Raw genomic sequence first — 13,584 nt, 5'->3', positions numbered from 1 at the left:
GCCATAGACTGATGCCAGCCGAACCCGCTGCTATTGGCAGGTTTGAGGCCAACACCCTAATGTGTATGGAGGTGCAGTGGATTGTTGTGGGAGATGTCAATCCAGCATGTCTGATTTCATTTTGCTGATTTCATTGTTTTCCCAGAGGTAAGCCACCAGCAGAATTGTTAGCTACCTCACAGAGAACATAGAAGCGCTCGGCGAAATGAGCGCTCCTGTGTATGGGAAGAGATGGCTGAAATGGCTGTTGGCTGAAGTAGAGGAGCCCTAAGGGATAAAAGAGTGTTTTGTCCAAACTACTGCAAGAAACCCAGCGTTAGAATCAGGGTCTCTGTGCCGGTTATAGGATGTTTTGCCCCCGGATACATTTCGTCCCCAGCATCTGGCCCCCAGGAGAATACTTACCTGTCGCAGCTGCAGCTCCTTGGGTCACGGAGTGCAGTCTAGCGGTTCCCCGTGACGTCAGATGGAAATAGTTGATTTAACATGTTACAAAAGTGCAGCACTCTGTACAGTACTTTTGTGGCATGTGGATTGATGACGGACGGGAATTCATGAACCATAAGGACAACCGGGGGCGAACAGGTGGGGGCGAAATGTACCCGGGGGCGAAACATCAAATCCCCTCTGTCCCTACTTCAGGCAGCTGTAGGAGAACCCTGCTGACAGATTCTTTTAAAAATAACACGGAAACTTGACTTGAATAGGACATTTTCTGATTCATGTATGGCACCAATATTTGTTCTTCTTTTTCCAACATATATATTGTATAATCATGTCTTTTTATATTCTAATTACCAATAACCAGTCTTGGGTAAATCTGATATCTCATTCTTCACAATATAGACGATCCTTGATACCTCTACAAAGTAATGCTGTTTTGAATGGTTAACACTAGTTTGCTCCCCCTTTATATATCCTGACGCAGTATTCTGGTCAAAAGGCTGCCGCGATGCCATGTGCAGACAAGGTCTTTTTAGATGCTACCGCTATCTGTGTATATGCACTTGTAAATTGCTGGAACTGCCTGCGTGTATTCTTTGCACATCATCCTATTATCTGCTCCCTAAAAACACACTCTTTTGTCTGCTGCACCAAAAGGAAAAAAGTCACCCAATGTCTGCATGTGCATCTGGAGTTACTGCAATTAGAGCCATAACGGAGTGAAAACGTTGTTGTCTTACTATTTGCACACCCAAATATGTGTAGTATGTGTGTGTAGATCTTGCTCTCCGCTGGGGAAGATCACGACTTTCCTATACTGTGATACTGCTCAGATTCCAGACAGTTCTAATAATTTACACTTTATTCTCTTTAAGATCTTTACTTACATATGGCTGACTGCATAGTGTGCGCTAAGTATTTTTTTGTGTTGTCACAGATTTAATATAAACTAAAATGAAGTCTCACTGTCACCTCCAGACATTTGTCATTAAATCATGAATGTTCAGTACATCTCTTGTTTTGTGAGCAAATACTGCATGGCATATGTACCAAGTATTATGAATGTTTGCAACAATAGTAATGTCTCTAATTTCTCTTTTTATAAGCGATGAAAAGTCGTTTATTGCCGCTAATCCTCATCCGTCTTTTATGAGTAATCACAGTGCTGCATGCATAGAAAGCCATTTTCTAACTTGTGTTATATTTCATTATTTGCTTTCCTTGGTCCTACACTAGAGTAAGGTAAGTGTTTCCCTGCCTGCCTCTTATATGTATGAAGGTAGCGGTGACATCAGGGCAACTCAGAAATGGAGCAGTGTTATCGAGGCTACACCCAGTGTACAAATCCTCCTTATCCAGAACCATGTACCTGACTTACTTTAGTATCAACTAAATGGCGGATAATGTTAACCCCTTTCCGACATGGCCAATTTTCACTTTTGCATTTACATTTTTTTCTTCCCCTTCTTCCAAGACCATAATTTGTTTTAGGCCAGGATCACACTAGCGTAGAATACGGACGAGTGCTATGCGAGAAAACATTGCTTAGCACTCAGACCAGTGTTAATCTATGGGGCAGCTCACATCACCATTTTTTTATAGGGCGTATGCAGCGTGCGAGTGAAATCGCAGCATGCTGCTATTTACGCGTATATCGTCTGAGACTCGCCAATGCAAGTCTATGGGTGCCAGAAAAACTCGGAAGTCACACAGACCATTTGTCTAGCTTGTGACAAATACACACTCATTTTCCTCATTTCAGGCCTATTGAGCCATTAAATTCAATGGGGAAAAGCAGTGAGACACGTAAAGCCATACGGATGTCATACCGATACATAGGTGCGAGAAAATCGCATCATCACATTGCAAACGCATTACACAAGGATGACCATATGGAGAACACTTGTGCGACTCTCGGCAGGGATACTCGGACCGATTTTCCATAGGTTAAGGGTACGTGTCCACGATCAGAATGGCCGGCGGTTTCGTCGGAGCGGCAAACCCGCTCGGGGCTAAGCCCCGCCCTCTTCTGGGACGCGATGATGCCGGATGTGTTCATTGCACACATCCGGGATCATCGCACCCCACGCATAGGGCCCTGTGTTATTCCTTGCAGCGGCGCAGTGGCGCCGTAAGGTAAGCGGACATGCTGCGATCTTAAAAGACGAGCAGCATGTCCGGAATCACAGGGCCGACGGGTACGTGTTACCATGCATAGTGGAGATGGGATTTCATAAAATCCCCTCCACTATGCTGGAACATCTGGACGCTGCGTGTATGACGCTGCGGCCCCACGCAGCGTCAAACACGCAGCGTTTCCTGAACGTGGACACATACCCTTAGGGTGCGTTTTTGACGCAGCGCTGAGCTGCAGCGTCAAAAACGCAGCGTCCAGATGTTACAGCATAGTGGAGGGGATTTTATGAAATCCCGTCTCCACTGTGCATTAAAAAACGCATGCGTTTTTCCCGCAAAAACGCACATGCGGTGCGTTTTTTCAGAACGCAGCATGTTGCTACAATGAGCAAAACACACAGGAACACCGCAGGTGACCTGCCAGTGACCTCAGGTGCATTTTTGGTCAGGATTTTACCTGCATAAAATCCTGACCAAAGCCTGAAGCAAACCTGACCGTGGACACATACCCTAAGGGCTCATTTCCACTGGCGAGGAAAACGGACGAGTGCAATCCGATAAAAAATCGGATTGCACTCGGACCAATGTTATTCAATAGGTGTCTTTTCATTTGCGATTTTTTTCTCAGCCGAAATCGGACTGAGAAAAAAATCGCAGCATGCTGCGATTTGCTGCGAGTCTCGGACGAGACTCGCCAATGCAAGTCAATGGGTGCGAGGAAAAAAACGGATGGAATACAGACCATCCGTATTCCGTCCGTTTTTAAAGGATACATCACCATTCTGTGGCCTAGAACACTGTCCATGGTCCTGTAAATGACTGAATAAAAATAGTTGCAGAGAAAAAAAACGGATTGCATACGGATGTCATACGGATGTAAAATGGATGGTGCGATTAATAATCGCATTGCACTCGCATTACACTCGCATGACAATCGCATACGCTACATCCCTTTTTTCGGTCCAGATTACGGACCGATTTGTCTCTTGCCAGTGGAAATGAGCCCTTAGTGTGACCCCGGCCTTATTTTTCCATCCACTTAGATGTATAAGGACTTGTTTTTACTTTTCGCAAGACAAGATCTACTTTTGAATGACGCCATTCATTTTACCAAATAGTATATTGGGAAACTGGAAAAAAAATTCCAAGTGCTGTGAAATTGCGGAAAAACAAAATACCATTCTGACATTGGTTTTTGGGAATTGTTTTTGACAGCACATATTTTGTGGTAAACATGACCTAACCATGACCATGACCGGATGGTGTAGGTCAGTGCAATTACAGCAATACCAAACTTGTACGGTTTTTATTTTATTATTTTAGTGGTGAAATAAAAATGTAAACTTTTGCAAGAAAGAAAAAATTGTTTTAATTTTGTTGCCATTTTACAAGACCCGTAACGTTATATATTTATAATATAAATGTATATTTTGATAGATCGGACTTTTATGGACACTGATACCAAATGCGTGTATTTTTAAGTATCTTTATTTTATCTTTATTTTCAATGGAAGAAAAGATGGTGATTCAAATTTTTGTGCTTTTTGTTTCATATTTTTTAGCATTTTTTAATTTTTAGTGTATTTTTTAGTCCTTTTGGGGGACAGGATATTATGCTTTTAATTACCTTTCCTTAGAATAAGTCATCAATATACAATAGGTGGGGTCTGACATCTGGCACCCCTGCCAATCAACTGTTTTCAGTAATGACCAGCTGTTTTTAGTGACCCAAAAAGCATGGCTCCATTCACTGTGTAGTGGCTATTGACAATAACTGCAGCCCATCTAGTGAGGGAATAGTGTGTAAGTTATCAAGGGCTTCAAAGCCACAGTCGCTGAAAATCAGAGTGCCTCATAGCAATATTTAAAGGGAACCTGTCACCAGGTTTGGCCGATATAAGATACGACCACCGCTTTTCGGGGTTTGTCTACAGCATTCTATATGAGTTTGTGGGAAACATTGGACTGCACTCGTATGACATCTGAGTTCAGTCTAATTTCCACCGAATGGAAGAGATGGAGACATTTTTTCTCTATCTTCTTCACTGCCAAGAGAATTGGATCGCACTATGATTAAACTCTGATTATATTCTGATCTGGGTTTGACCAGATTGTGATTTGCATAATCAGCCCAATTATCTCGGATGAGAGAATTTGTGGTCATCTGCACTGAGCCAACCCAGACCAATCACCACTTAAAGGGTTGATCTACTGTGCTATAATGATATTGATGATCTTAGAATTGATATAAAATATATCAGTGGGGTCAAACTCCCAGCGCCACTGATTAGCTGTTCTCAGCGCCATGGGCCCCCAGACATAGTTTAAGAGCATCAGACATGCAAATGGAGCAGGGTGCAGTAGCAGCAGGTAGCCATGCTCAGCTGTAGTTTTCAACTGCTAAGGCTACTTTCACACTAGCGTCGGGCTCGGCCCGTCGCAGTGCGTCGGGCCGAGGTTACCGACGCTAGCGTTGTCTCCGCCGCACAACGGCAGCGGATGCATTTTTCCAGCGCATCCGCTGCCCCATTGTGAGGTGCGGGGAGGTGGGGGCGGAGTTCCGGCCACGCATGCGCGGTCGGAAAAAGCAGACCGTCGGGAGCAAAAAACGTTACATGTAACGTTTTTTGCTCCCGGCGGACCGCCACAACACGGCGCAACCGTCTCACGACGGTTGCGACGTGTGGCAATCCGTCGCAATGCGTCGCTAATAGTGTTGAGCATTCCGATACCGCAAGTATCGGGTATCGGCCGATACTTGCGGTATCGGAATTCCGATACCGAGATCCGATACTTTTGTGGTATCGGGAATCGGAAGTTCCCAGTGTATGGTTCCCAGGGTCTGAAGGAGAGGAAACTCTCCTTCAGGCCCTGGGATCCATATCCATGTAAAAAATAAAGAATTAAAATAAAAAATAGGGATATACTCACCCTCTGACGCGCCCTGGTAGTAACCGGCAGCCTGCTTTGCTTAAAATGAGCGCGTTCAGCACCTTCCATGACGTCACGGCTTCTGATTGGTCGCGTGCCGCTCATGTGACCGCCACGCGACCAATCACAAGCCGCGACGTCATCCCTCAGGTCCTAAATTCCCTTCTAGGAATTTAGGACCTGAGGGATGACGTCACGGCTTCTGATTGGTCGCGTGGCGGTCACATGAGCGGCACGCGACCAATCAGAAGCCGTGACGTCATGGAAGGTACTGAACGCGCTCATTTTAAGCAAAGAAGGCTGCCGGTTCACAGCGGTAAGGTCCAGGCTGCGTCGGAGAGGTGAGTATATCAATATTTTTTATTTTAATTCTTTATTTTACACATTCATATGTATCCCAGGGCCTGAAGGAGAGTTTCCTCTCCTTCAGACCCTGGGAACCATCAGGGATACCTTCCAATACTTGAGTCCCATTGACTTGTATTGGTATCAGGTATCGGTATCGGCGAGATCCGATACTTTGCCGGTATCGGCCGATACTTTCCGATACCGATACTTTCAAGTATCGGACGGTATCGCTCAACACTAGTCGCTAATGTTAGTCAATGGAGAAAAAACGCATCCTGCAAGCACTTTTGCAGGATGCGTTTTTTTCTGCAAAACGACGCATTGTGACGGATTGCAGTTAACGCTAGTGTGAAAGTAGCCTTAGGCTACTTTCACACTAGCGTCGCTTGCAATACGTCGCAATGCGTCGTTTTCCCCATAGACTTACATTACCGACGCATTGCGACGTATTGCCACACATCGCAACCGTCGTGCGACGGTTGCGTCGTGTTTTGATGGACCGTCGGCACAAAAAAAGTTGCATGTAATGTTTTTTTGCGCGTCGTGTCTGCCATTTTTGACCGCGCATGCGCAGCCGAAACTCCGCCCCGGACCTTACAATGGGGCAGACTGCTTCCGCTGCCCACATCGGGCATTTATTTCACAGCATGCGTCGGTACGTCGGCCCGACGCACTGCGACAGTGAAAGCAGCCTTATTTATTTAAATACTGCAAATACATGTTGGTGCCACTGTGCTGCCACTAGGGGGCACAAAGTAAACATGGATTTATATATATCTCGTAGAAACAAAGATTTAGCAGCAGAAATAGACAACCTGGTCCATTTAGTCTGTTCTTACATTTTTGGCCTTATATTCTTTATCTTAAGATACACATATGTTTATCCCAGGTATGTTTACATTTAAGAGATGATTTTCTGACCAAAGCTGCATGTTTGCTCCAAACCTCTAAGGGTATGTTTTCCATGTGCAGAAAACGCTGTGTGTTTGACGCTGCACAGAGCCGCAGCGTCAAACCCGCAGCGTCCAGATGTTACAGCATAGTGGAGGGGATTTTATGAAATCCCGTCTCCACTATGCATGGTAACACGCACCCGGAGGCCCTGCGATTCCGGACATGCTGCGCGTCTTTTTAGATCGCAGCATGTCCGTTTATCTTGAGGCGATGCTGCGCCCCCCCAAGGTAAAACATTGGGCCCTATGTGTGGGGCGCGATAATGCCGGATGTGTGCAATGAACACATCCGGCATCATCGCGTCACAGAAGGGGGCGGAGCTTAGGGCGGAGCGGGTTTGCCGCTCCGTAAATACCGCCGGCCATCCTGAAGGTGGACACATACCCTAACACTCTCGTGCTACCCCTAAATATTCTATTAAATGATAGTGTTAATTGTAAGCTGGACTATCATTTCTGTAAAACCATAATGAAAGAGATGCTTTAAAACCAATGGTGAACTACACAGACACATGACTTTGATTTGGCCACTGTCAGTTGTTGCCTTTTGGAGTCTTCATTCGAACTAAATTAACACTTCAGCTTTAACTTGAGGATTTTTACTTTTCCAGCATTTACTCTTATGTCTCTTAGTGCTTTCCAGGCCATGAAGAAAATAAGCGATGTAATGTTACATGTGGATTGAGCAAGCTGGCTCAGATAAGGTGTTATCTGAGCATGCTTGTGTCTTAATTGAGAATTTTCGGCATGCTTGTTAAAAATGCTCGAGTTTCTGCGGCTGCATGTCTCGTGGCTGTTCATCAGCTGCAACACATGCATGACCTGTTGGTTAGCACGCTCGCTCATCTCTAATGAGTAATCCTAACAGTGTATAGAGTAAAGACTATTAAAGGAAATCTGTCAGCAGGTGTTTGCTATGTAATATGACAGCAGCATGATGTAGGTACAGACACCCTGATTCCAATGATGTATGACCTAGTTTACCTAGCTTACTGGGTGCAGCAGTTGCGATGCAATCAGTTTTCTCTGCTGCAGATCTAGCAGAGCTTGGAATGTGGAACCCTGTATAACCCCACCCCCACCACTGATTGGCAGCTTCTTCTGTACACAGTATATTGATAGAGAGCTGCTAATCAGTGGTGTGGGAGTGGTTGGACTAGGAGGCACGAGGCCAGCTTGACCTGTAGTGATAATCTCTTGTTGATAAAACAATGATTGTATTGAAACACAACACGGCCAAGTAAGCGACACATCACTGGAACCAGGGATTACATAGGAAAAACCTGTGGGCAGATTCCCTTTAAGATTTTTTACAGTACTGGCTATCGTCATGTGACTACTGATGAGCAATTTTCATATTCGTGATCACACATCGACCGCTTTTTCTTCCTCTTTTCTCAATCCGTCTTAAAATTTGAAAAATTAACCCCCTATCATTTCCTTTGGTGGTTCATCACAATTCAAATTAGATAGACTCACAAAAGACAAATACTTGTATGCATTACTTATTTTACGAAGTACAGCTTGTACTGTGCTTGCTCACATTCTCTTCAGCACCTATTAATTACTTTATGTTCTGAATTCTTTTTTGCAGCACTCGTAAACAAAATTACATGATGAATTTTTCACGACAACATGGGCTCAGGCATTTCTACAACAGACGAAGGAGGGCTCTGAGACATTACCCATAAAGAAGTGAAATATGTAAAATTCCTGCCATCATGTGAAGTGTTTGCTTTTCATTGTGTCCGATCTCAAGACTGCGTCAAGATTCAAAACATTCCTGCAGTTGGCTTAAATAACTAAGAACCTCCTTTAAGACTGACCATACTCCACTTTTCGCACTGTGAACTAATGAGAAGTAACTTCTTTTCTCATCAGTAATTGTTATAATGTTGATGTATTTGTGACAGTTGGTGATCTTTGTAACAGTTTATGGAAGCATTTCAGTTAAGCAATATAATCTGTTTAACATGAAATCATCATTAAGCACAAGGACTTGTTGGAACATACGGAAAGGCTGAATATTTACAGTATTTAACAAAATGTTGACACTTAGATATTAAGTGCACTGTATTTCATCTATGTATCATATTTTATAAAATTAAATTATCATGTTTTTGTCCTTTATATCTTCTTCTTAAAAATGACATGCTGGCATCTCTCGCATTATCTACTGTACTATGTTCCGTGTGATTCCTGTCCCAATGGCTGTTATCAAACTTGAAAATGTATCTCCAGATATATCTTCTAACATTCAAAGATCAATTCATGGCAACATACATCTGGCAATGCATTATAAGTGAAATGTTAATACAAATATGGATATGTGATCTTGACCGTTTCCCTATTAGAATTGTGACTATATCCTTAACAGATGCCTCAGCATTCCATTATAGACAGTGACATTGTTATTAGTTTTAAAGGCCAATAAACTCCAAAGTAGCCGCATAGTGGTGTCCGTGGCATTAGAGTGGTTAGTAGCCTGTGGATGTGTTTTGTTTTCTATCTGTAATATGTCCCTACTGTGGTTTTATGTATCCTCTGCTAATATAGCTACCACCAGCAACAATGACATGGCCACGTTCATTATGAATCATACAGAATAAAAATTATTTTAGACTTTTCCAGTCCAAATAAAAATACAAGCAATGTTTAAAATGGGTGGTATATGCAGACATGCTATACCAGTGATATAGTCAAGTTGTTTGTGTTTCTGATCTGTATGTCAATCTCATTTTATATACGGTATGTCCGCAGTAATCGCAGCATAGTGACCCCAATCTCTTTCCCCACCCAAAAAAACCGAAGCACCTAGAAATGTTTGCAGATTTTAAATACAGTTGGAATGTTGACTATGTGCCCTCTTGTTTCATCTACTTTAATTTATATATACCATGGCCCTCTTTGCATATTGATAGAAAATATCATTCTCTGTTCTGTTAATGTTAATACAGAAATAAACTGTTCTGAATGTTTCTTCCTTTTGTATCATTTACTTCCTGTTTTTTTATGAAACAATTTGTCTTTTATTCAATCAGAGAAAGCATTCAGGCCAGAAACAGTACCAGAAATATTACACTGTATGGCAAGTGCCAATCTACTGGCTCCAGTGAGAAACAATGCCTTTTTAGGCCTGTCCCACACGTCCAGATAATTCCGGTACCGGAAAAATCGGTACCGGAGTTATCCGTGTGTCCGTGAGCTCACGTGGCACATCAGTGTGGCACACGTGCGGCAGCCGTGTGCCGACTGGGTACCACACAGACCGTGCAGGAGACAGTGCTAAAGTAAGCGCTGTCCCCTGCTTTGGGTGCTGAAGCCGCCATTCATTTCTTCTCTCCAGCAGCGCTCGCCCCACCCCTATGGTGAGGTGGAGCCGCATATTCATGACTGTAATGGGCGGCACCACGTGACTGCTCATACAGGAGAAGCTGCGGCGCGGAGAGGACGCTTCGAGGGAGCCGGGTGAGTATTTTCTTTCCAGCAGTGGGGCGCACAGGGGGTGGGAGAGGGGTGGTCACAAAGATCTTTATTACAACCGCAAAAAAAAAAAAAAAACAATGTTTTTCATTTCTTCTCTCCAGCGAACGCTGCTGGAGAGAAGAAATGAATGGCGGCTTCAGCACCACGCTGGGGGGACAGCGCTTACTGTAACGCTGTCTCCTGCAGGGCACACGGACTGCACACGGACAGCATCCGTGTGCGGTATGTGTTTTACACGGACCCATAGACTTTAATGGGTTCGTGTGATCCGTGCGCTCCCACGAACACTGACATGTCTCCGTGTTTTGCACGCGGACACACGGTCTGCGAAAACACGCTGACATGTGCAGAGATACATTGATTTTAATGTGTCTACGTGTGTCAGTGTCTCCGGTACGTGAGAAAACTGACACCTCACGTACCGGAATCACTGACGTGTGAAACCGGCCTTATATGTTCCTCGCTATAAGGGCGCTATAAATCGGATGAGTACAATCCGATAAACACTTGGATTGCACACAGAACAATGTTTTTCAATGAGGTCGTGCAGATCTTTGTATTTTTTCTCAGCTGTATTCGTCGTGAGAAAAAAAGCACAGCATGCTGTGATTTCACTGACATCAGACAGTGCAAGAAAAAAATCTTATCAGTCTGGCATCCGATTTTTCAGATACATTAAAATTCTATAGCATAGAAAACTGTAAATGGTCCTGTAAACGATTAATAGCTGCTGTTTAAAAATAAAAATGGATTATACGGACAGCACACTGATGACAAGTGGGAAAAAATTCGTCCCACTCTCCCAGGTGAGAATGGACCGATTATTTATACGCTACTTTTAGCATACCCTAAAGGAAAAAGTCACTATATACTATACATGTGGACGAAACTTTTGGTACCCTTCTGTTAGGCCAGGGTCACACTTGCGAGTGCAATGCGAAACGCACGCATCAATAACCGGCACTTCAGCTGCATAGAAATACATGCAGCCGTATGCTCCAGTCCCGAGTACCAGCAGCAGTGCCGGGTATTGATGCGCGAGACTCACGCGAGTTTCTCGCATTGCACTCGCACGTGTGACCCCGGCCTTAGGGCTCCTTTCCACTTGCGAGATCAACGTCCGTGTCTCGCATGTGAAAACCAAGCTGTGGCGCCGGCACTCCAGAGCACGGAGAGTGCGGCTGCATAGGAATACATGCGGCTGCACGCTCCACTCCCAAGTGCCGGCGCCAGAGCTTGGTTTTCCCATGCGAGACATGGACGTTCATCTCGCAAGTGGAAAGGAGCCCTATAAGTAAGAAAAACTCACAATCATCACTGAAATAACTTGAAACTGAGAAAAGTAATTTTCAAATTCACTTTACTGAATGAAAATCAACTAATTAACTATCAACTAATGAAAATCAGACACTATCTTTTTCTGTTAAACCACAATTTAAAAGCAATGAACATGGCCTGGACAAAAATGTTTGAATTCATCTAGAAAATATTAAAAATAATTTGACCACAGGGACATAATAAACTAAGGTGTGTCCAGTAATTAGCATCACAGGTGTTTACAAACTTGTAATCAGTCAGTCTGCCTATTTGAAGGCTATGTGCACACGTTGCCGATTGGGGTGCAGAATTTTCTGCACAAAATCTGCATCTCCTGGCAGAAAACGCAGGTGCAGATTTGAAGTGGTTTTTACGCTCCAGATCCGCACAAAAGTAGTGACATGCTCCTTCTTTTGATCCGCAGCGTTTTTCATGCAGAATTTTCCGCACCATTGGCACAGCTTTTTTTTTCCTATTGATTTACATTGTACTGTAAATCACTTTGTGGATCTGCAGCGTTTCTATGCGGAAAAAAACGCAGCGGATCTGCACTAAACCCGCATCATGTGCACATAGCCAAAGGGTGAAAAGTAGTCACTGTGCTGTTTGGTATCATGATGTGTACCAAACTGAACATGGATCAAAGAAAACTTAAGGACAAAATTGTCTGAGGAGATTAGAAAGATAATTATAGACAAATGTGTTGAAAGTAAAGGCTATAGGATCATGTCCAAACAGCTGATAATGGTCATGTTGCACATATTATTCAAACATTTCAGGTATATGGGACTGTAGCCAATCTCCCTGGATGTGGCCACAAGAGGAAAATTGATAAAAAAAAAAATAAACAGAAAGAAAATACTAATGGTAGCCAAAGAGCCCAGAGCACCTTTCAAAGAGATTATATTTGATTTCCAAGGTCAAGTACATCAGTGTCAGATCACACCATCAGTCGCTATCTTTCCAAAGTGGACTTCATGAAAGGTGACTGAGGAAGTAACCACTGTTGAATGAAAATCATAAAAAAGTGAGGCTGAAATTTGCCAATATGCATGATGACTAGCCAAAAATTCCTGTGATGTTCTTTGGTTAGAAGAGACAAAGCTGTAGGTTTTTGGCAAGTCTCATAACCTCCATATTCACTGACAAAAAAATGAAGCATACAAAGAAAAGAACATTTATTTACTGTGAAACATGGAGCTGGCTCGGTTTTGTTTTGGGACTGCTTTGCCGAATCTTGCACAGGGTGTCTGTAGCCAGTTACAATGAAATTTCAAGACTATCAGGGCATTCTGGAGCCAAATGTGCTGCCCAATGTCAAAAAGCTTGTGTAAGGCTACTTTCACACTAGCGTCGTGCACTGCACGTCGCAATGCGACGTTGCAGCGCACCGATGCATACTGTGCAAGCGCCGCACAATGGGGGCAGCGGATGCTGTTTTTCACCGCATCCGCTGCCCCAATGTGAGGTGCGGGGAGGCGGGAGCGGAGTTCCGGCCGTGCATGCGCGGTCGGAAAAGATGGGAACGATGCACCAAAAAACGTTACAAGCAACGTTTTTTGGTGGCGACGGTCCGACGCAACACGACACAACCGTCGCACGACGGTTGCGACGTGTGGCAATGCGTCGCACTGCGTCGCTAATGCAAGTCAATGGAGAAAAAACGCATCCTGCAAGCACTTTTGCAGGATGCGTTTTTTCTCCAAAACGACGCATAGCGACGTGCAGTGCACGACGCTAGTGTGAAAGTAGCCTTAGTCACAGATCATGGGTCCTCTAATAGGATAATGACCAAAACAAACATCCAAGAATAGCTAACAGCAAAGCACTGGACAATTCTGAAGTGGCCTTCTATGAGCCCTGATCTAAATTCTATTGAACATCTGTGGAAAGAGCGAAACACTTAGCCTGGAGAAGGCACTCTTCAGACCTGACCTAAGACATCTGGAGCAGTTTGCTCATGAGTGAG

General features: G+C 43.9%; 1 protein-coding gene across 4 annotated transcripts in view; it reads left to right on the top strand.

Moving 5' to 3' along the window:
• RELN (reelin) overlaps nucleotides 1-9,791 on the top strand; it is a 1,394,857-nt gene extending 1,385,066 nt beyond the window's left edge. For all 4 annotated transcript variants that reach the window (XM_077264737.1, XM_077264736.1, XM_077264735.1 and 1 more), the window contains exon 64: nucleotides 8,407-9,791. In XM_077264737.1, coding sequence (XP_077120852.1) covers nucleotides 8,407-8,503 — 97 coding nt within the window. In that variant the 3' untranslated portion in view covers nucleotides 8,504-9,791. The remainder of the gene's footprint in view (nucleotides 1-8,406) is intronic.
• The last annotated feature ends 3,793 nt before the right edge of the window (nucleotides 9,792-13,584 follow it).

The sequence above is a fragment of the Ranitomeya variabilis genome, chromosome 5 (genome assembly GCF_051348905.1).
Source record: "Ranitomeya variabilis isolate aRanVar5 chromosome 5, aRanVar5.hap1, whole genome shotgun sequence".
Lineage (NCBI taxonomy): Eukaryota > Metazoa > Chordata > Amphibia > Anura > Dendrobatidae > Ranitomeya > Ranitomeya variabilis.
Note: the sequence above shows the minus strand (reverse complement) of the source record. Positions and strands in the feature narration are given on the sequence as shown.